Source organism: Miniopterus schreibersii (genome assembly GCF_964146895.1).
Source record: "Miniopterus schreibersii genome assembly, chromosome: 16".
NCBI lineage: Eukaryota > Metazoa > Chordata > Mammalia > Chiroptera > Miniopteridae > Miniopterus > Miniopterus schreibersii.
Window position 1 is genome coordinate 27,044,126 of NC_138116.1, and position 22,851 is coordinate 27,066,976.

Below are 22,851 nucleotides of genomic sequence, written 5' to 3' on the forward strand. Positions count from 1 at the left end.
CCTGGAGGAGGCGCTGTCTAAACTGGTATTCAAGGATTGGTAAGCACTTGCTGGGAGGAAAGGCACACTAGGCACTGTGAATAGCCTGAAGAAAAGCAAAAAAGGTAACAGCCACTTGGTGAGGAATTCACATTCCAGATCATGAAACCTGAATCAGGAAGTGGAGAGGGGAGGCTGGGAGGCAGGCAGGGCTAGATCAAGCAGGGCAGGTTAAGAATTTTGACTTTAACCCTAGGGATTGGCTCTTCCCCATCTTTTGCTATGTTGCCATGCAACAAATAGTTAATGGGAACCTTCAGGGTGCCCCACACTAGGTGAAGTAAGGTCATATAGAACCACCAGGCAGGCTTATGTTCTCAAAGATCCAGGCCTTTGGGACAGGTAGAAAAATATCATATCATAGAAAGATAAATGGTGACTCCCAGCTGCGTGCGTTAATAAGCATCCAGTAAGATGGGAAGTGCTACAGGAGCCAAGAAGAGAAAGAGTGGAATAACAAGCCAGGAAAGCTTCCTGGAGGAGGCAGGACTTGATATGCAAATTAGCAGACTCAGCCTTGATGTAGAAATGTGAGGTACACAGGGGAGACGGAAGTGCTGAAAAGACTGGCTGACCAGAAATCAGAAGTGACTCTTGGGGAATGAGTGATCTTGGGGCAGGAGAGGAAAATGTGGCAACTGAGCTCATTCATAGGTGAGGAGCTGCGCCAGAGTCAGAGTCAGTCAGCTGAGCAAGACCCAGCGGGAGATGCCCAACGACTCACTCCACAAGCAGCCAGCAGTGGCCAAGTCCTAGGAGGCCAAGGCCAGGCATGAACAGCCTCATAAACACAGACTGAACTCTCACTGTTTTGAGCTTGTTAACCTGTGAATGTAACTCCACTGGACACACTGACTGTTCTGCAGTACTGAGAAAGTGACAACCCAGCCCAGCACCACCCGTGGCACCACCCCAGTGTAATGTGCAGAGAGGAGAGCCCCAGCTCTGGGGCTAACAATAGGCCCATCGAGGAGAGGGACCTTGCCCAAGGCCACATGGCCAGTGGCCTCAGAGCCCCCTGAGCCTGCTAATGGCATTGCATGAAGTGTGCCCACCCCACACACACTCTGGTGTCTAAAGTCAGGGATCTACGCAGCGAGTGGCAAGCCTGCAATGACCTTCCTTCCCATGCCAGGGCACAGTGGGCCTCGTCCATTTGTCCTCAGGTCAGTAAAAGAGGCCACTTACCCCAGCTTTCTCTCTGAGCTGGTTTATGCTCCCAGTAACTGAGGTCTAAGTAGCAAGCGGTGTTTGGTGGATAAATGAGGCGCTGGAACACCTGAGACGCCGCATTTGCTAAACCTGCAGCATAAGCTTTTCTGTCATGATAAATTCTCTCCGGTGTCAGGCAAAGCCGAACGCCCCCGGCGCCCCCGAGGACAGCCTTCTGAAGAATTGCGGCTCACACGTGGCTCAGGAAAAACTCGGAGTATTGATTCCCCTCCCATGACTGCACTGTTAGTGATAAAATCCTAGAATCCTGGAGCACAGGAGCTGGAAAAGCCCTGGGGGACCGTCAAGGACTAGCCTTGCCAAGCAGCCTCCTGATTTTGCTTATGGAGAAACTGAGGCCCAGGGAGGGAAGGTTGCCTTGCGACCTGGCTTGGCTGCAACAGAGCTGGGAGTTTAGGCAGCTGAGCTCCGGCTGTGTGCCATCCAGGGAAGAGAAACCAGGCCCCCAGCCCCCTGCTCCCGAAGAGCTTGAAGGCTAGCAGGAGGCAGGATGCCAGCCAGTAACTACAACAAGGTATTGCAGGTGCTGTGATAACACGTGAGCCAGGACACCAGGTCCAAAGGGGGAAGGAATGGATGGAGAAGGCTTCTTGGCAGAGGGACACAAGCCTTAAAAACTGGGTAGGTGGCTACAGGCTGAGAAACAGAAAGAACCTTCCAAGCAGGGAGGCAGAAGAGCACAGATGGAGAGGATATGACAGCCCGGTGGTTTGGGGAAAGATGAGAGGAGAGACGGGGAAGCAGATCAAGGGTCCTCTGAAGAAAAGGAGCTTGGGTTTTTATTCAAGGGAAGGTGGTGACACGACTGAGTCTGCATTTTTGGAAGATCAGGTGGGGAGTCAGATTGGAGGAGGGTACATGGGAAGCAGGGGGTGCCAGATTAGAAACTGTTGGGGTAGTCCAGGAGGGAACTGATGATAGCCTCAGCTTCTGGAGAAGAGGGGATATTTGCACTGGCGATGGAATCTGACTTGCTCACCCATTCAGTGGAAGTTAAGAGAGAGAGAGGAGGGGTCAAGGTCCTTCCTTCAGACCCCCAACAGGAGCAATTTATCAGGTCTAAAAATTGAGAATCCGTATACCCAGTGTTATAAGTGAATGTCCACACAACAGCTATCAGAGGTGAGTTACAATGTGCTATCTAGTTAGTAGAAGCCACCCTGCTAACTCAGAATAATCTGCCCACTGGAATTTCCTTAAATTTGAACATTCGAGTCCTATTCAAGAACCTATTGCCTGTTGTAAGCAAGAGAGGCTAACTGCTGTAACAACCAACCCTTAAATCTGAGTGGTTTGCTGCAACAAAATTGTATTCCTCACTCATGTCCCAGCCCAGTGCAATGAGCAGTGGAGTTCTGCTCCATTCAGTCATCCAGGGATCCAGGTTTCTCCCATCTTGCATCTCTGTCCTCTAGGACATCTGCTCTTAACCATCCCAACCACATCACTTCTTCCTACGTCTCATTGTGAGAACTGCTCGCATGCCCCACCTCGAGGCAAAGGGGGCTGGGAAAACCAACCCTCATCAGGAAGATGAGAGCTCCAATATGGAGCACTTGTGGTCTCTGCCATGCTGCCCGAATTTATGTGTTGGATTCACAGTTTAGCACATGGTATTTCCTTAATGAACGTGCTCTAGATACTTACTGGAGCTCAGTGGGCAGCTACCCTGATCCAAAGACCCCAAGCAGGCAAGGGTGCCTCATGGTCTGGAGGTCACTGAGCATATATCGTGTCCTGCTTTCTGTTCCCTCGGCCCTCCACCTGCCTACCTCCCCAATGCCAGGAGCTTTCTGTCTTCCGCGTGTTCTTCCTAATGGATGGCCCTTGCCTTTCACACCCGCAGGAGACAAGAGGCTCTAAGACAATTGTCAAGAATTACTGCAGCCCAGAGAAAGGACTGAGAGAATGAGAGTGATTCATCAAGAAGACTTATAAGCCAATTGGGCAACTCATGATCAGAGCTGTTTAGCTACCCAAAGGGATAGCAGGATAAATTACAGCCAGAAGAATGAACAGTTATAACTTTGGCATCTTATATTGGGAAGGCTCATTCCAATCACCTGTCACCAGGCTTTTAGAGTTTAAGGGGAAACATTTGAGGGTGCCTGACTCTGCATTTACATCTTGCTTTGAACAACTGAAGGATGGATTCCTGGGAAGAGGGTGAGATAGATATCAATCAGTGAAATCTTTTCCTTAGGTTACTCTTTCAGACCTATTTTTTCTCCCCAATCCTATTTGATTGCTAGCAGGTAATAGCTCTTAGCACTAGCTTCCAACAACACGGGCTGTGCTGTCTCTCTCTCCCCACTAACGTCACTGTCAAGTAGCTAATGAGTCATAAACAGGGAGGACAGCATGCACATGTAGCTGCCACTTAAAGTCACCCTGCCCAAGCCCTTTGTGAAAACCAGGGAACCTTGAATAATTAAAATAAACCCTGCCCTGGCTCAAGGTTGGGTGAATTTTACAGACCAGATTTCCTAAAGGTAAACAAAATTTTCTGGACTCTTTTGCCAATGACAGAGGACAGGATCTCCGCTGTATTGAGCACCTGCTATGTGTCATATAAACAACATGCTGGCTTATGTTCATATATTATCTCATAAAAGCTCTCCAAGACAGACTAATATTCCTCTTTCACATAGAGGTAGCTGATAGAGAGGTTCAGTAACTCCCAAAGTCACCAAGCTAGCAGGTGGTGAGGCTGAGCTCCAAGCTTACTTACAATGTCTGACTCCAAATTCTTTCTAATTCTTGCCACTCACAACACAATCCCCAAGTAAAGTGTCTGTCTGTGGGCTTCTCCGGAAGATCCCAGAGATAAGCCCATGGATTAGTATTTTTAAAGAAGCTCCTAGAAAAGGACAAAACTTTGAATCCACAGGATACTGTGATGGGCAACTCAGTATATGGGATCAGCCTGCCCCTCATAAATGGCTGGGCAGTGCCCCAGAAAGAGGACTGGACAAGACAAGGGAGGGGGGGCAGTTGGTTCAGTATGGGGCAGGAACAGAAGTCAAAAGACATGGATTCCTGTACAAACACCGCCTTCAACTTGCTAGATAACCTCAGGCAAATCCTTTTGCCTCTATGAACCTCAGTCTTGTCATCTGTAAAATGGTGATAACAGTTGTCCTATGTAGTGAGAGGGAAAGAAGAGAAGAGGCCTTCAGTGGCACATCCTGAGACATGCAGGAATCTCTTGGTAGGTCTCTGATCATGAATGGCCTCTTTCTGGGGCAGTGGCCATCACCTCGGATTAGACAAGGAGGGCTACCTGGGAGAGAGGACTCTAGGGTAGTGGTGCAGGGCTTCGGCGTCAGGCTGTCCAAGTCTGAATCCTGACTCCACCACTTACCAGCAGTGAGGTCCTGGGCAAGCTTCTGCACATCTCTGCCTCAGTTTCCTTATCTCTAACACGGGGACAACAATAGCACCCCCCTCATACTTAATCTATGCAAAGTGCCAGGACCAAAGAATGTCAGTCCAGGCCCCCTTCCTCCATCAACCCTCCCACTCTCTCTTGTGGTGGGATAGGCCAGTTTCTCCACAGCCAAACGAGAGGCCTGGGGGCCATGGAACAATCTCGGGGAGCCAGCAAAGAGCCTGAATGGGGTTATTTGTTCCTCTTGGAAAGGCGAGCACCCGGGACTTCCTTGTGGTCTGACGATTTGCATCTGCTCATCTGAGGTGCTCCAGACTTGCAGGGGAAGGTTCACTTCAAAGGCCGTTTTATCAGAGCGACGGGTACATCTGAGCAGTTTGTAGTTAAGCCGGTATTGCTTAGGAGTTCCTCCAGCGCTCCTCTGAGTCGGGAGGAGGGAAGTGGGGCAGGCTGCGTAACACTCTGAGGATCCACAATATGACAGGCCCTGTATGCACACTGACTTGGCAGCCCCCAGACCTGTGGGGGAGTGGCATGCGCCCATCTCATCCAGAGCCAGGATTTGACACTGGGTCGGACTGGTCCCAATCCAGACTGTGGTCTCTGGGCAAAGCAGGAGGAGGGATGCTGCCAACCCACACTGCCAGCCAGGGGCCGTACGTCTCCAGCCCAGAGGTGTGTTCTCCTGGGAGGCAGGCAGAGACCAAGGAGTGGCTCTCAGTTTAAGATGTGTGATCTGGGGCATTTTCCCAGCAGCCACATTCAGTATAAAAACAACCTCAGTGAAGGACTTAGAGGCTCATTTACATTTTCTTAGTCACAGTCTCAATCAAGGTCTTCCTCACACTGAGCAGGGTTGCCTGCCACTATTTTCCTCTCTAACCTTCCCATCTGGTTCAAGTAACCTTGGAGCCACCAGGGGGGCAGCAATGAGCAGGGAACCTTATCCAGCCAAGGAGCTCAGGCGTAAGGACTCCTCACCCTTCATTATCCCACCTGTACCAAAACTCCACCATGCGGAGCTTTGCCCCAGGTATTTCTGGGGCTCTTGTTGTATGCCAAACACTGTGGTAGGTGTCTCAGCCTACATGTTATCTCATTTAATACTCCCTCAAACTCTAGGAAGTAGAGATCATTAGTCCCATCGTGCAGATAAAGAAACTGAGGCTAACAGACATGTTAAAACTTGCCACGGTCCCAGAAGAAGTCATAGCAGCAGTGGCCACTTTTGGAGCAACTGCTCTGTGCCAGGCACTTTGCTGAGCCCTTTCAAGCATGCGCTCATTTGCTATATTTTATCAAATCTAAGACAACAACAACTGTAAGGGTCAGCATTTTCTTATGAGCCACTAAGAAAGAAAAACACGCCCAGCTGGGCATGGCTCAGCGGTTGAGTGTCGACCTAGGATCCAGGCGATTGGGGTTCAATTCCCGGTCAGGGCACATGCCCGGGTTGTGGGCTCGATCAATGACTCTCTCATTGATGCTTCTATCTCTCTCTCCCTCTCCTTTCCTCTCTCTGAAATCAATAAAGATATATTTTTTAAAAAAGAAAAAAAAGAAAGAAAAACACTACTCGTTAAACTATAACACAATGCTAAGAGGCCACTGATGTTAGGATGTGGGAAAATGTGTATTTTGTAACCGATGGAATACAGACATTCTCCCAACAGTGAAATATGTACTATTACTCACAATTTACAGGTGGGGAAACGAAGACAGTAAGTGACAGAACCCAAAGTCGGGTCTACCTGAGTCCAGAGCCCAGTTTTTACCCATGCAGTGCTGCCCCGCCTTGACTCGGAACCCGCTCTATCTCAGGGAGCTGACGCCCTTCTGACCACCGCGGTCAGACCCCACAGCAAACCTGTGGGTGGACCGGTGTCTTCATCCTGTCCTCATGTGGCCTTTCCCGTGTACACGTGGGGAGAGCGAGCTCTGGTGTCTCTTCCACTTTTTTTTTTAATATGCCTTTATTGATTTCAGAGAGAGGAAGGGAGAGGGCGAGAGAGAGATAGAACCATCGATGATGAGAGTCATTGATCAGCTGCCCCCTGCACGCCCCACCCTGGGGATCGAGCCCACAACCTGGCATGTGCCCTGACCGGGAACCGAACCTCAGTCTCCTGGATCATTGATCGATGCTCAGCCACTGAGCAACACCAGCCGGGCTCTTCCTCTTCTTATAAGGACAATAATCCAGTCAGGACAAGGCCTCAATCTAGAATGACCTTGTTTAACCTTTAGTGCCTCCTGAAAGGCCCAAGCTCCAAGGACAGTCACATGAGGGTTAAGGCTTCAATATATGGATTTGGAGGGGACACAACTCAGCCTGTCACAGGTACAAATGACAGTGAACTCCCGAGGCCAGCAGTGTATTGATCTTTTCCATTGCAGTCCTTTCTAATGGTCAAAACAGTTAAGATTCTGTCCACGAAAGGACAGCGTCTGCCCAGCTCCCCTTCGAAGTGTTTCATGGATGCACCCTGTAGGCTTGGAAGTGTCACGGGGAGCCATATAAGACCACCAGCTCAGCCATTGAAAATTGGAACCATTTAGTGGAAAATAATGGTTTTTACGGTTGTAAAGCACTCTGGCCTGTGCGAGAAACGCAGCCCAGGGTGCTGATGATGGTGGCATTTCTAGGGATGGTGGAAAGGAACCACAGTTTGAAGGCCTAATAGAAAGTGATAGGTGGGCTTTTGCAATTATAATGAGCCCCCCATGAATATTAGTTCTTTAGGGAGTTATGGGCCATGGTGTGGTGTTATAAATAGTGTCGGTACAAAGCGATTACCCCTCTGGAAAATTATGTGAGATTCCATTAAATGTGGCTCCACTTGGTACAGTGCTGAGCTAGGACCTGAGAGCTCACCCTCCCCTCTGAGAGCAAAGCAGCCCAAGAGCATAAACTTTCGATTCCATGTCTTTTTTTTCAATTACAGCTTACACTCAGTATTATTTTGTATTAGTTTCAGGCGCACAGCACAGTGGTTAGACAATCATATACTTTACAAAGTGTTCCCCCTGATATTTCCACCTGGCGCCATATATATTATAATAGTATTGACCGTATTCCCCGCGCTGTACTTTACATCCCCGTGACTGTTCGGTAACTACCAGTCTGCGCTTCTCAATCCCTTCACCTTTTCGCCCAGTCCTCCAACCTCTCTTCCCTGGGGCGAACATCAGTCCGTTCTCTGTTCAATTCTGCATCTTACCCTTCCAGAGTCCACACGTTTTATGCCATCCCCCCACCAAAAAGCTACAGGAAGGGGGTGATAAAAGATGTGTTTTATGGCAACCGCTCCATGCACACAGCGCCCCCACACTGCGCCATCTCAGGCTCGAAGGGATGCAACGGAGCCTTAATGATGCACTGTCACCAGCCCAGGCAGCACATCCATCTGGGCTCCTACGTGGGCTCCAGGGTGGGGTCTGCCCTGCCAGGCTCCGGCTGCAGCAGTGGAGTCCCGGAGGGAGAGGGCGCTGTGCCTCATTTCAATGCCCTTGCTAGGCCTTCAGAGGCTTCCCTGTGGAGTGTTGGGCGTGGAATTGTTTAAGTGCTGTCCCCTGACACTCAGGGAAACTACCTGAGCCTACCTGGAGAATTCTCACGAAGATGAACTGAAGTAGTCAGTGCAGGGGCTCAACCAACATCCCTTCCTTCCTTTTCAGAGTTAGACTTGAAGCCTGGTGGTGATTCGGCTGAAAACCCTGCCACCTAGCTCTTAATCTGTTCTAGGGCCTGTGGAGGGCTCAGGCGGGTGCAGAGAGGGGCAGGCAGGTGGTCCCAGGGGAGGACAGGAGGGCTGCAGAGGCCAGAGCCTTGCCTTGTGTTCAGCCCACCCTATGCCTGGCACCCATTCCTCACTGCCAGCCTGGGCAGAAGCCACCCTGAGAAGATGGACAGCTCCCCCAGCCTCGGTCCCACCTAGACGTGTGGAAAGTGGGTTTGGAGTAGAGCAGAAAGCCTATGCTGTGGCAAACACATTGAGGTGGGCTTCACTTTAAGAAAACCCACTAAGTAAACATTTCAACCTGGATCCAACTTCTGTTTCAGATATACCCAGTAAAAAAAAGCAAGGTCATAAAAGGCATTCATTCCAAAAAAGATTGTGGACAGAGTTCAACCTTTGCCCCTATACACTCTCAACAACTACCCCTCCAGCCCCTGCCCCGCCCACTCATACAAGAATGTCTCCAGGGCTACGTAAAACCAATGTGCTTTAAGGGAGACAGTGGGAGGACTGAGATTGAAACCAGATGGCTGCCAAGGAGCAGAGTGGAGCCCCAGGTGGGACTGCAATAAAGAAATAGACTGCGCAGGGCTGCCAGGTGCGCTGTCCAGAGGCGACATTCACACTTTAGTCCGAGTGAGTGGAACTTCCTGCTGTTGTGCAGTCCACATCTGCACAACTGTGCACAGCAGCTCTGACCTAGTCCAATTTAGCCTAGAGAGAGGTCAGTCCTGCCAGCCTCTTCCAGACTCTTCCATTGATGATGCTCAAGGGTGACTGACAGATTCTCTTAGAAAGATGAAAATGCAACTAGGTGGGCTGGGGGGTGAGGAAGATGAGGGAAGGAAAGGCAGAGCAGAACAGCAGTCTAAAACCCAAATGGCCCCTTTCCAGCTTAACATGGCTGAGAGTGTGGGTCAGAGAAAGGAACAGGGGGATGGTACCCCCTCGTACCACATCACAGGGGTCCCTGCAGCACTGACAAGTCAGGGGGAGAAGTTGCCTGGGCCCTGGACAGGAAAAAGCAAAGGGACCTTTCAGGCAGAATCCCGGCACAGGGCTGGAGGGAGTGAAGAAAACTGGGGCTTCCGGCCCACATCGGCCTGTGAGTAAGTGGCCAGGCCAGGGCTATGTGACTCCAAGCTCATTCCCAGGCACGAGGCCACCTCCCCACCGGCATCCCTGCAACACTTCCCTCTCACTGTTTCCACCAACAAATTACACACCCAGGCGATTTGCTGAGAACACGCTGCCAGCAGCACCGCCAGCACTTGCCCAAGAAATTGTGTCCCGATGAAGATGTGATTATAATGATGCGGCGGCATGCCCGGGCACGCTGGAAACACTCCTGCGAGGCGGCTCTGCGCTGGGCGGGGGGACGCCCGGAGCTCAGCCAGCTCTCTCCCGCGGGGGATGCAGCTTTGCCGCAAGTGCAGGAGTCAGAGTAACAATCAGGAGAATTGTTCAGTGCCTGGGGCTTCTCCCTGGGCACTAAGCCCTGTGCACAAGCCTGACACTCACCTCTCTGGGCCGCCAGAGGCTCCCCCTCCAGGCCAGGCCACTCTTCGCCTCTGCGCCTTTGCCCAGGCAGTTCCCTCAACCCAGAACACCCTTCCCACACCTGATCTGCCTAAGGAACCACACAGTCATTCTGGGCTCAGCTGAAAGGCAACCACCCCCTCCATAGTCTTTTCTGATCCCCCCCCCCCACTCCAAGTTGGCCTGGCCAGGCCCCCCTCAGGGCTCCCGCTATTCCTGCACCTTGTTACCCCATTATAGCACTCGCTTTGTTGTGTGCGTGTCTGTGCTTTCCAGACTGGGAGCCCCATTTGCGGTCGTAGGACCCACATCCTGTTCATTTTCGCAGCCTCAGTTCCTAACAGTGCTCCTAGGACAGATTAGGTGCTAAATAAATATTTATTGAGCATGGGAGGCGGGTGGATGGATAGGTGGGTGGCTGGGTGGATAGATGGAAATAGAGCTGCAGAGGCTGTGTGCCCCGTGCCACCAAAGCTGGAAGGATTCCTGTAGAGCTTCAATACTTAGAGCCAGCAAGGTCCAAGGGGAAAGTCATGTTGAAATGAGGCGAGTCAGTCTTTCAGAAAAACATCCTGTTGCTCTTTTGCATAGACAATTCACATTTTCTGCTCTTGTCATGTTCTCTCCACTCATAGACATTTTTGCAATGGCTATAACCTTATTATTTTATTATTAGTCACAAACCATGAGTAATTCACTTTCTAAATTGATTTTCGCTGCTTGTTAAAGTGCCGCATCAGCTACTACTATTTAGTTTCCAGCCAGCAGCTCTGTGTGTGATCCCAGCGCCGAGTTGTGATTGGGTGAGTCCCCCTGTGGCCCAGGTGGTGCCAAGGCCAGTCAAGGGTGCTCCCACACGAGGGGACAGGCTGGGGTTGTTCTTCCTGAGGGCAGTCACAGCCTGTATTTCATATAGTACATCATAATTTTTATCTGGTATATGTGAATATTTAAGAATGTGTAGTTTGATGGGCTCTACAGATGAGACCTCCCAAAATACATCTCTCCTCGGTTCCCATTTCAATCAAATGGCAGTTTTAGATACGTTCTAAGACCATATCTGTGATTGATTGGCAATGTCTGCCATGTGCCCAGAATTGGGGAAGGGGAGCAGCCGCCTGGTTTGCCTTACAGAGCTCCACCTATACACTACATTACACTACCTCTGGAGGTTATCTAGTCTGAACCCAGGTGCTGCAGGTGAAAGAGCTAAGTCCCCTGGAGAGGACAGGACGTCTCCCAACCCCCACAGTCAGGAGCCTTGCAGCCAGACAGAACCGGGTTTGAATCCTGCTTCTGCTGCTTCTTAGCCACGTGGTATTGGGCAAGTTACCCAGGTTTGCTCATCAGTAAAACAGGGGTAATAATATTTAACTGGCAGGGTTGTTGTGAGGACTAACCTGTTCAGTGACCCTGTGCAATATTTCCCACGTCGTCATCTAAAGAACTCGCGCTCCCATCTCTCTAATCCCTGCCACGGCCTCCGCCCGCCCAGGAATTGCCTCTGCTCCCTGCCGACCCCACCCCTGCGGGACAGTCTTCCTGCAGTCGAGGCAACGTAGGTAGTTATGAAAAGTGTAGTCTGCTGGGCTCTAATTCCAGCTCGGTCCCTGCTGTCCATGGCCACGGTCAGGTCAATGCCCCAGGCTCCCCAGGTACACAATAGAGAGAAATATCAACTCCATGAGGCTGTTGTGAGGATCAAGGACACAGCCCACGCACGGAGCTTACCAAGGGCTCTGTAGACACCAGCCACGTCTGTGCCATCAATGAGGCTGCAGCCAGTCTTTTGGGCAAGTAGTGCCTATTCTCTCAGGGTCATTGTGAGGACTGAAAGGGACAGCATTTCCGTCTTTACGATGACTCGTGCTTCTTCCTGATGCCGTCTCTTCTGCTTTGACCTTGTGGGCTGAACTCTCCCTGAAGCTGGGGGAGGTGGGGGGATGGCGCGCCTCCCTGCTGCTGTGCTGCCTACGAGGACATGTCTCCCCTGGGACCCCATTGCTGCCTCTGTTACCAACTGATTTGTGGGTTTGATTTGAGGATTGGATTTGATTTTAGTATTGTTTAAAATGAGAACAATATAATCATTTGTGAACATGCTTAAATCACTCGGTGGGATGCAATAAAAACATCAAACCGAAAATTATGGCTTAAAAAGCAGGCTCTGATTTCCCGTCCAGCGGGGTAGGAGAGGCAGAAGTTTTGCACTGCAGTGGAAGGTGGAAAATGGGGGTGTGGGGGTGATCCCAGGACTCGGCTACTAGCAGGGGGACCTCATGGGCCACCTGATCCTGGAACCTGGGGCATCTCAGAGCACAGCACCCTTTGCGCCCGCCCCTTACAGATGGGACAGAGAAGTTGAGTGGCATGTGCAACATCACACAGGAAAACTTGACCTCAGCTAGCCCGGGACTCAGATGGGATTCAGTGCTGAGCCGACCTCAACACAGAGCCCACGGGCACCAGCACGGTGGGCCCTCTGCTGTTGCCAGCTTGGAGGGGGCAACCCTTGCACCCATTCTCTGTACCAAGGCGAGGAGAAAGCAGGATGGCTCTGGCAGCTCATTCATTCATTTAGTAAACAAGTATCAAGCACCTGCCGTGTGCCAGATCCTGTACCAGAGGCCCGAGGTCCAGGGAGCAGGACGATATGGGTGCTGCTGAAGAGGGAAGTGCTAGGTGGGACAAGCCTGTGTGACGACTTATACCTGGGACAAAGGACTTTCACAAGTGCTTCCCTAGCCTAAAAAATCAGCAAACACATATAAACACTGTGCATCCATGCCTATTGTCTCATTTCACCCTCAAGGAAGCCCTCTGGGCTGCAGATTTTCAGCTCTGTTTTGCAGATCAGGAAACTGAGGCCCAGAGTAGTTAGGTAACTTAGCCAAGGCCACACAGCTTGCTGGTCGTGGTGCCTCCATGTTCTCCCTACTGCCCCTCAGCTGTGCGGGCTGGACCACCGGGCTGGCTGGGCCAACAAAAGCCCTCCTGAGGCTTCTGGAACAGCCCAGGCTATAGTCCCTGGCTCCTGCTCCCTGCACCCCCAGATCACCCCCTCAGGCGCAGCAGGCCCTGGTCAATGGGAGCCTCTGAGCAAGAGGAACACCCCTTCTAACCATGTTCTCTGTGGAACGGATTACAAATGGGACCTCTTTTCCTCCTCTCTCAAGGCAGTTTTTCCCAGAGTGAAGGCTTCCTGCTGGCTCTGAGCCAGGGCCACACTAGGCTCATCTTGATCCATTTCTCCAAACACACGACTGGAAGAAAACACGTCCTGAGCCAAATATTTAGACCAGATCAGTCATCGGAGAACAGCACACCCACTTCCCACCCTTTATTCTGCATCGTCGTGAGACACTCAGACTCAAAGCTGAAGGTCCTGGAAGGTTTAGATGTTTTCTGATCCAGACTCCTTGTTTAGTGGAGCAGATAACTGAGGCTCAGAGAGGTCACAATTCCTGCCTGAGAAACCACATAAGTCTCTGGCACCTCACGCGGGTGGTTGTTCAGAGTCTGCACTGTGAGCCTTGGTGGTCCTGAGAGATCCTCAGGGCACCACAGAGCCCAGAAGACTGAGCACAAAACTCTGGGCTCCCCACCCGCACTTGCACGCACAGCAGCTCACCGTCGCTTGTTCATTATATCGGTGTCCACATCATACTTGATTTGAAGTGGCGGGGTAGGGGGAGTTCTATGGCTTTTGAAAGTTTGCAAATCACTTTACAGGAGAGGGGTTTGGGAGTCTGAGACACCTGGAATCCATGCAACTTGTGACTCAGGGAAATGTACAAAGCACGAAACTGATGGAGCCTCAGTTTCATCATCCATTAAATGGGATAACAATGCTGCTTGATGGAAGATGAAACAAGCTTACTCAATTACAGGGCCCAGCACAGAGCCTAAGGCCCAGCGGGCACCCAACAGACAGGACTGCCCGTTTCCCAGAAGCCCCACAGTGCTCCTCTCACAGCGCTGCCCACTACATTTCATTTCTGGCACAACAATGAAGAAGTGGTCAAAACTGTGGAATGCTGGCTTTCTGGTCAATGACGTGCAGGTAGAGATCCCAGAGAGACTTCAGAGGAAACGCAAAATAGGTGTGGGCCCCCGGTCGGTAGGGTGTGCCTCTGTGTTTCTGGTCACCCGAGTGTGTATCTGTGGCTCTGTTCCCAGGTCGCTGCACTCTAGCCAGACCCCTAGTGGGGAGACAGGAGGGCAATGAAGGCTCGCAGTGAGACCATTGCTCCAGTTTAGGCAGCATCTATTATGCACTGGGCAACCTGGGAGACGTTTCATCTTGTTACAGAACAAGGCAGAAAAAGCATCTTAACATTTCAGCTTTACGGTTCCTCTAGAACTGCCTTCTCTTGGGAAAAGGCTTGAGAATAGGTTGATTCTGCTCCTGGAAAGGGCAGCAAAGCACATGCGAGAGAAAGGAGAGGGCCTAAGATTGGGCAAGGTGATGCAAACCCCTTCTCCAACTCTTTCTGGCAGCTTCCATATGTTCTAATGCCTCGAGCAAGTGGCTCTCTGTGGATCCTAACAAGGGCTTCATTTCACATCTGTTCATCTGACTGAACAGAGACCGGAAGATGCCAGCCAAGGGTGACAGCTGGTTACACGTACCTCATGTTCAAAACTCCCCATGGCCCTCTGCAGTAGCTAATATCTTAGGTGATTCTCATGCGGAGAGGAGAGGTCAGAGAGGCTCAGCCAGGTCCCCTGCTAAGTAGTGGCAGAGCCAGGATTGAAACCCAGCTGGCTCTGACCACAGAGCACATGCTCCTAACCTGGCTGCTCTCAGCAGACGGGGCTCAGGACCTCGGGCAGGTGGATAAATGAAGAAGAGGAGGTGCCAGGCAGATCAGAACAAAGCCCCTGATCTAGCCAGGGAGGGAGCCTGCAGGAGTACCCCCGAGACTAAAGTGATTTGGTCCAGGAGGGCATTTTGTGTCATCACTGAAACAAGAGGCCAGGTGGTTCACATAACAAAAGAGCCAGCTGGGCATCAGGTGAGGTAGGTGAGCATTTCTCCTTGCCCCCTCCTCTTTTCCCTCCCCTCATGCCTTTCCTGCCATTTCTAGGATCAGAATGAATATATTCTTATGCAATTTCATCATCTTCTCAGTGTGTCGCCCCCCACCCCACCCCCCACACACACACACAGCAGCATCCAGCCCAGGGCTCAGATAGTGGGCTGCAGACACAAGGAAAAGGCCAAGGGAACTTGGCAGCGGCCTGGGAGAGCGGCTTGGAGCAGCTCCGGCTGCAGACAGGCCTCCGGCAGCTCCGCTACCTGCAGCGCCACCTGCTGGCTGCCTCGGGGTCTGTGGGCTGGGAGAGGCTGGGAGAGCCGGCGGCTGAGCCCCAGCGCAGGATGTCCCGAGGGCAGCAAGGGAGCCAACGCAAGCTTCTAGTGATAAAATGAAAAAGACTCTAGAGAGAAGCCTCAAGGCGGTGGAGCAATGAAAAGCAAGCCCTAGAGTATTCAGTCACAAAAGTTCTGATTCTTTGCTCAGTTCATAAAGTTAAGCAATTATCCAAAGCCACCAGGTCCACGACACAATGGGGGGAAAAATGGTAAGAGAGGATGAGCTGTCGAGTAAATGCAAGAACATGTCAAGGCTCGTCCTGGGCGTCCCTCTTCTCTCCCTGGGCTGGGTCATCCACCCCACAGCTTCATTAGGCACCAAAGCTTCCCATACTCCCATCTGCAGCCCAGATCTCTCCCAGCTCCAGACCCCGAGATCCAGCTGCCTGGTGTCATCCTGACTTGGATATCTGAAATAGCAGGAGTCCTTATCATAATAACCCTAGTCAAAATAACTTGGCTCCAAAATTTGCTTGTCTGTAGAACCAAATTGTAAGGAGAGCAGAGGTGGAGCTGGGCTATTTGTTGAATGAATGAAAGAATGTGAAAACATGAAAGAGATTATTAAGAGAAGGGGATGGGAGCTAAGTCTTGGTGAGTACCAAGACTTAACTTATTTAATCAGACAAGACTAACTGCCAAGGATGAGGGATGGGAGCTATGAAGTTTACCTGAAGTCACACAGCTAGTCCAGGAAAGAGTGGGGGGTCCTGTCTGGCTCATTCCACTGCCTCTAGTTCTTAAATCAGAATAATAGATTTAGGGCCTATGATTAAACATAGGGGCTTCAGAGACTTTAGAAGTCATTTCATTCACTGCATACTCGATGCTTGAATCTCTCTCTTCTCATCCCAGCCGGGTAGTTGGGTAGCTTCTGCTTGAACACCCCTCATGATGGGGAACTTACTCTCAAGACGATGATTTTATTATTGCATCATACAGTAAATTAGAAAGTTGAGCCAGAATTTTTCTTGCTTTAAGATTGAATAACGTAATATGTGTAATGTGCCTACCGTAGTGCCTGCAAACATCAATAAATGCTATCATGGTCTCCACTTCCCTTATTACAACTCTTCTTGAGTCTGTCTTTCCCTTGGGATACCCAAAAACAAATATAATTCTTTTCCCAGAGACAGCCCTTCTTATATATGAAGATAGTGCTTCAGGGTCCCCCTGAGGCATTGCTTGCCCAGGATAAACAAATACTCCAACCTACTTTCAGACACTCACTGCTAGGCAAGAGCTGATATGTACACGCTGTGATTTTCCAGCTGCTGTGGGGTGTGAGGCTTCAGAAAAGCTGATGGAACAAAGGATGAGCCAGCCACAGCAGGGTAGCCGTGGTATCTGAACCATGACCTCTGCAAAAAAAAGGAAGTGGTTGACCCCCAACAGGCCTTGGCTCATCCATCACCAGAGCTTCACCAGCTACACTCTTGGCCCACCTATTATGGGTACTTGTTTTAGTAGACGAAAAAGAAATGAGTGTCCCCTAAAGTTAAAATACATCATTATAGATCCCCAGCTTTTCCAAAAGTCACTGTTGGTCCTTCCCAAATCCAATTAGTGTGTTTATGGATGTTGAGCAATGTAGGAGGCCTCATCCATCACATCATGGAATATCAACCCCCAAATCCTTCCTGTTTACAGATGGGGAAAGTAGGTCAGAGAAGAGCAGTGAATCATTCAAACTCATACAGGAGATTCGTGGAAAGGCCTGGTCAAGTTCTAAGGGAACCCTGGAGGCAGGGCTCTGGCAGAAGGCAGCAGTCATTAAGCTACAAAGGCACAAGCCAGGGTTCAGCGTTGCCAGAAAGGTTGAAAATTGGGGGGAAATATGCTAGAAAGGAGAGACCCACAGAGGGGGAGCTCCAAAATTTTTATATAAAGTTCCTTAAAATCATAGACTGAACCTTGAACTTCACATAGGGAGGGGTGACACTCCAAGAAGTCCAGGACAATCGTTGAAAGAGCTGGGCAGTAATTTCAGCAGCTGCCAGTGTGGGGGAGACAGACTTTGTAATTCAAGTCTCGCCAAGTTGCACTTGATAAACACCTCAGGCTTCCCATTGAAATCCCAGAGGTGTCACATCAGTGTTTCTCTCTCACACTCTCTCCCTTCCTCCCTCTCTGAAAGCAATAAAAACATATTCTCAGGTGGGGATTCAGGGTTTTTTTTCCATAATAATAATTACTTAAAGAGGTATAAATCAAAAGACAATAGAGGAAACGGAATTAACTACTAAAACAATAGTCAATTAACCCCAAAGGAATCAGGAAAGAGACAGCTAAGGAAGAAATAGCAGTAGGAACAAATAGGAAATAAAGCAAGGTAATGGGTTTCAACTCAATGGTATTGAGAATTACTTTAAATTTAAGTGGATTAAATCCTCGGCTATTGTCAGATAGGACAAAATAGCAGCACTCTAATGGGTTGTTTACAAGAGATTAGCTTAAATATATAAATATTCTGACGGTTTAAAAGTAAAAGGAAGGGCAAAAAAATGGGGAAAGTTAAACAGTAAGCATAAGATTTGTGCTTTTCTATTTCTGCCTTGTGCAAGTTTTGTTAAGTTGGGGGGAAGGGGGTGTTTTTTCAAGGAAATTGTGCATTTCATCTAAGTTTTTTAATTTATTAACATAAAGTTGTATGTAGTAGTTGCTCATCATTTTTGAAATGTCTGTACGATCGGTAGTGATATTCTCTCTTTCATTCCTGATATTGGTACCTCGTGTTATCTTTTTACTTATTGTTACTGATTTCTTTTTCTTTTCTTTTTCTTTTTTTAAATATATCTTTATTGATTTCAGAGAGAGGAAAGGAGAGGGAGAGAGAGAGATAGAAACATCAATGATGAGAGAGTCATTGATCGAGCCCGCAACCCGGGCATGTGCCCTGACCGGGAATCGAACCCTGATCGCCTGGATCCTAGGTCGACGCTCATCCGCTGAGCCACGCCTGGCAGGGCCTGATTTCTAATTCAGTTGTGCTTTGGTGAGAAAACACACTCCCTACAGTTTCACTTTTTTTTTTAATTTATTGAGATTTGTTTTATGCTCCAGCATATGTTGTATGGTGGTGAATATTCCACGTTCACCTGAAAAGTACACGTATTCTGTAACTGCTTGTATCGTGCTTTTTAAAAGGCATCTGGGTCTCCCAGCCGGCCACGGAGCAGCAGTTGAGCATCGACCTAGGATCCCGGTGATCTCGGTTCGATCCCTGGTTGGGGCAGGTGCCTGGGTTTCAGGTTCGATCCCCAGTGGGGGGCATCACGCACGAGGCAGCCCATCAATGACTCTCTCATCACTGATGTTTCTCTATCTCTCTACCTCCCTCTCCCTTCCTCTCTCTGAAATCAATAAAGATATATTTTAAAAATAAAAAATTTTTAAAAAGGCAACTGGGTCAAGTTGTTTGATGGTGTTGCTGACTTTTTGTCTACCCATCAGTTACTGAGAGGGCCAAGCTGACGTTTCTAACTATGGCTGTGTCTACTTCTCCCTTTAGTTCTGTCCAGTTTTGCTTCATGTGTTTATGGAACTTATCTTTAGGCAATGCCTATTTAGAATTATCATTTCCCCTTGATGGATGGATCCTGTTATCACTGGGAAATAACCCTCTCTATCTCATGCAATATCTTTGTTTCGAAGTTTACTTTCTGTAATAGACATTTTGTTGAGCAAAGGAAGCCAGACACAAAAGAGCATATAGGTAAGTCTTCACCTATATGAAATTTGAGAACAGGCAATGCCAAGCTAACAGCGAGTGCCTGGGCAGGTGAGAGGCTGACTGGAAAGGGACAGGAAGAAACATTCTAGGGTGATTAAAAATATCTTATATCTTTAACTTGTTGATTTGAGAGAGAGAGAGAGATTGAACTGTTGTTCCACTTAGTTATGCATTCGTTGGTTGATTCTTGTATGTGCCCTGACCGGGGATCGAACCTGCAGCCTTGGTATATCGGAACAACGCTCTAACCAACTGAGCTACCCAGCGAGGGCAATAATGTCTTATTCTTGATTGAAGTGGTAGTTACATAGGTGTATACATTTTTCAGAATTTGTTGAACTATGCACTGAAAATGTCTGCATTTTATTGTATTTTTTTATTCTTAATTTTTTTTTTTAAGTATAAAGGACTGGCTTGGGGCTTAACACATAGTAAGTGCTCAACAACCATTAGTTCCCTCACCCTTCACCCTCTTCATCTTCAGGAGGTAAGTGCCATAGGTGTTAGGACAGTTTATGGTCATTGAACCTCTGAGACTAAGTGACATGTTCCCCAAAAGAGTTTGTCCACAGCTTACACCCGGGAGCTGCTCTAGTCAGGAGGATCATAAATAACAGTGTTTATGCCTAAGGCCATTTCATCTCAAACCTTCCCACAGGCTTGGTCTAGGTCTCGGGTCCCAAGTCAAGCGGGTAGAATTTAACTGGGTCCTTCCAAGAGACGGGAGATGACAAAGTGTGGAAGCGGCAAAACATGTGGCATGTGTGAAAGGTTCTGTGAAGATCAGCATTTCTGGAAAGGTTATAAGAGATAATATAGGAAAACTAGTGTTAGAGTCACATGTTGAAGGCATGTGAGGTCAGTGGAGTTTAGATCGTCATATAGCAGATGCTCAATAATTGTTTGTTGACTGAATAAGTGAATGAAGGAGACACTGAGTCCATCGAGGCTGAACCTTCCTGTCTTGCAGCTCACATACCTGCCCCCGCCATGGGGCGAGTGCCGATCATCAGAGATGGGGCTCGACTTCTTTCCTGTTTACAGTATCACCGCCTGCAGGATCGACTGTGAGACCCGCTACATCGTGGAGAATTGCAACTGCCGCATGGTCCACATGCCAGGTCAGTGCCAGGGGAGGGGCGGCCACAGGGCCCTGCCAGGGACCGCCTGGGACCTTCTTTGCATTTCTCACCCTAATGGAAAACACTTGGCCTACCCCATGAGCATCCAAAGGGCTGTTATTTGGTGCCCAAACATTTAGAGGGCAGACAGAAACATTCACTCTAGTAACCAAGGCAGCACCCTGGTGTTCACAGCATCCAGATGTTTGGAGAACATTCCTCCCAGTGTTCGATATGTTTGCCAACTGCTGTGTCCAGTTATCTGGCTGCTTGCAATCGTTGCATCCTGGTGGTACATGTTCACACATCCAGATGTTTGTTGCTTTCATCCAGATGTTTATTTTCTTCCAAAAGTCCAGCACCCTTTCAAATGAGGCCAAAATCCACGGACCAGCAAGTAAATGTGCGTCTGCAGACATATATCTTGTCAGACTTACAGTGCATGTGGCCATCTCATCAGAGGCGGTCTGCATGTCAGAGGCAGACTTGAGGAGGACACGGGGGCTAATTTGGGCAGGAAGGATGACTGGGGCTTGAGGCAGGGGCCTCGGCTTTAATTCAGGTTCCTCCACTCACCTGCTGTGTGACCTGGCCCAAGTTTCTAAACCTCTCTGTTCTCACCTTCATTATCATTAAAACAAAAACGTTAGTTGTTATGAGGATAAAATTAGGCTAAGACATCAAAATGCTTTTTATATTGCAAAAGTCAGTGGTGGTTGTGTTAGCAGAGGAACTGAAAGTCCTGTTGACTAAAGACCTACTATGTGCCAGGAAGTTTGCTGTCATATTTAACAGCTACTATTTCATGTTTATAGCATGCTTTAGTTAAGCATATTTCACGAAATCCTTATATTGAACATTTAGTTCATTACCAGTTGTTTTCTAATATTAACCAATCCTCAAATGAACATCCTCACAGCTAAATTCTGAAGTATTTCATTAATAATCAGTAATTTATTTAGTAATCTAAGATTAGAATTATTGATCTTTAAAATTGCCTCTGAGGCCCTGGCCGGGTAGCTCAGTTGGTTAAAGTGTTGTCCTACTACTCCAAGGTTTTGGGTTCAATCTCTGGTCAGGGCACATACAAGAATCAACCAGCCCTGGCCAGTTTGGCTCAGTGGTTAGAGGTTTGGCCTGCAGACTGAAGGGTGCCGGGTTCAGTCCAGCCAAGGGCAGATAACTCAGTTGCAGGCTCAGTCCCCGGCCCCATCAGCATGCGAGCAGGAGGCGAGCAATCAATGTGTCTCTCTCACAGTGATATTTCCCCCCCTTCTCAAAATCAATAAATAAAAAAATCTAGAAATAAATAAAATAAAATTGCCTCTGAGCTGCCTAGAAGACAGAGCAAAAAGGAAAACGTGTCATTGAATGATTATTATTGGAAAAGAGGGAGCATAACAGCCCCTCAGCTCTTGAAAAGAAGTATTTGGGGAAATGGTGAGGAAGAGACATCGCAGTGGACTTTCACTTTAGCACTTGGTGAAAGAGAAAACAGTAGGTCCTGGACTTCTGCAAAGATGTGCCAGAAAGGCCAGTAGAGCAATAGTTAATGTTACCTGCCTGCTGCTCGCACTGGGCCGCCAGCCAGGGAGGTTTGCCTCATGGAGCCCAAGCTAAAAGCAAGCGGCGGAAATTTCAATCCTTCCACCCAGGACACTGGCACTGGCATCTCCATGACTAATGTGGAGCTAAGGGCACAGCAGAGAGGGACTTACAAAGCAGCCCTCCTCACATGGCACTGTGGTGTGGAGGACAGGGCCCCAGCCTCGGCTCAGGCCGGCCTGGGTTCAAAGCCCGCCCCGTCCCTGCCATGCTGGTGCCCTGGGAAGCAGGGCAGCATTTCCTACCGCAGACGGTACCGTGTGAGTTAAGGATCTGACCCCGCCCGGCTCCTAGCTCACCTCCCCCCACCATCGGCCAACAAGGCTTTCTCACCCGTCACCAGCCCAGCGGTCAGGGAGGGTCCTGTCGTCGCCTGCTCAAGGTCACTGAGCAGACGGGAACCCAATCTTCTGGCTCCGGGTACCCTTCTCCCCCGGCGCTCCCAGGCTGCCCTGGTCGAGGTTTCCCTTCAGACTGCCACAGGCAGACTGCTGCCCCGCCCCTAACGGGATGCCCCCTGCCCGGCCCCTGCCCCAGCAGGGCAGGCTTTGCTGCCTGAGTACCTCTCCCTGTGTTTCTCCTTTGCAGGGGATGCCCCTTTCTGTACCCCTGAGCAGCACAAGGAGTGCGCAGAGCCTGCTCTCGGTCAGTACTGGGGACACGTGCAGTGATGGGGGCCTGAGAGGCACATGTCCTGGGTGTGGCAGAGAGACTGGGCGGGAGGGGCAACAGACGGGGGTGGGGGCTGGACAGGGTGGAATGGGTGCAGGAGAGGGAGGCGGTGCTGGGTGGGGAGGGGACTGAGGGGGGTGGAAGAGGGCTGAAAGGACACTGGGGAGAGAAAGGAGGCAGAGAGGTGGAGAGAGGAGTGGATTTCAGGGGGAATGGAGGGCGCTGAGGAACGCAGAGGAGGGGCAGGGGTGAGAGAGTGCACAGCAGGTCTGGAGGGGCGCAGCAAGGGCTTGACAATATTCCCTCCCCGCGTGCTGGTGGTTCACGTAGGGAGGCCACCAAGGTTGTGCCAAAGCATTGAGCCCAGGAAGGTGCAGGAAAGGAAAGAGGTAAGGCCGGCG

At 49.7% G+C, this 22,851-nt stretch overlaps 1 protein-coding gene across 2 annotated transcripts in view; it reads left to right on the plus strand.

Moving 5' to 3' along the window:
- ASIC2 (acid sensing ion channel subunit 2) overlaps positions 1-22,851 on the plus strand; it is a gene marked incomplete at its 5' end in the record, with an annotated part of 830,294 nt that overhangs the window by 796,942 nt on the left and 10,501 nt on the right. For both annotated transcript variants that reach the window (XM_081162532.1, XM_081162531.1), the window contains 2 exons: positions 20,023-20,173; positions 22,367-22,423. In XM_081162532.1, coding sequence (XP_081018658.1) covers positions 20,023-20,173; positions 22,367-22,423 — 208 coding nt within the window. The remainder of the gene's footprint in view (positions 1-20,022; positions 20,174-22,366; positions 22,424-22,851) is intronic.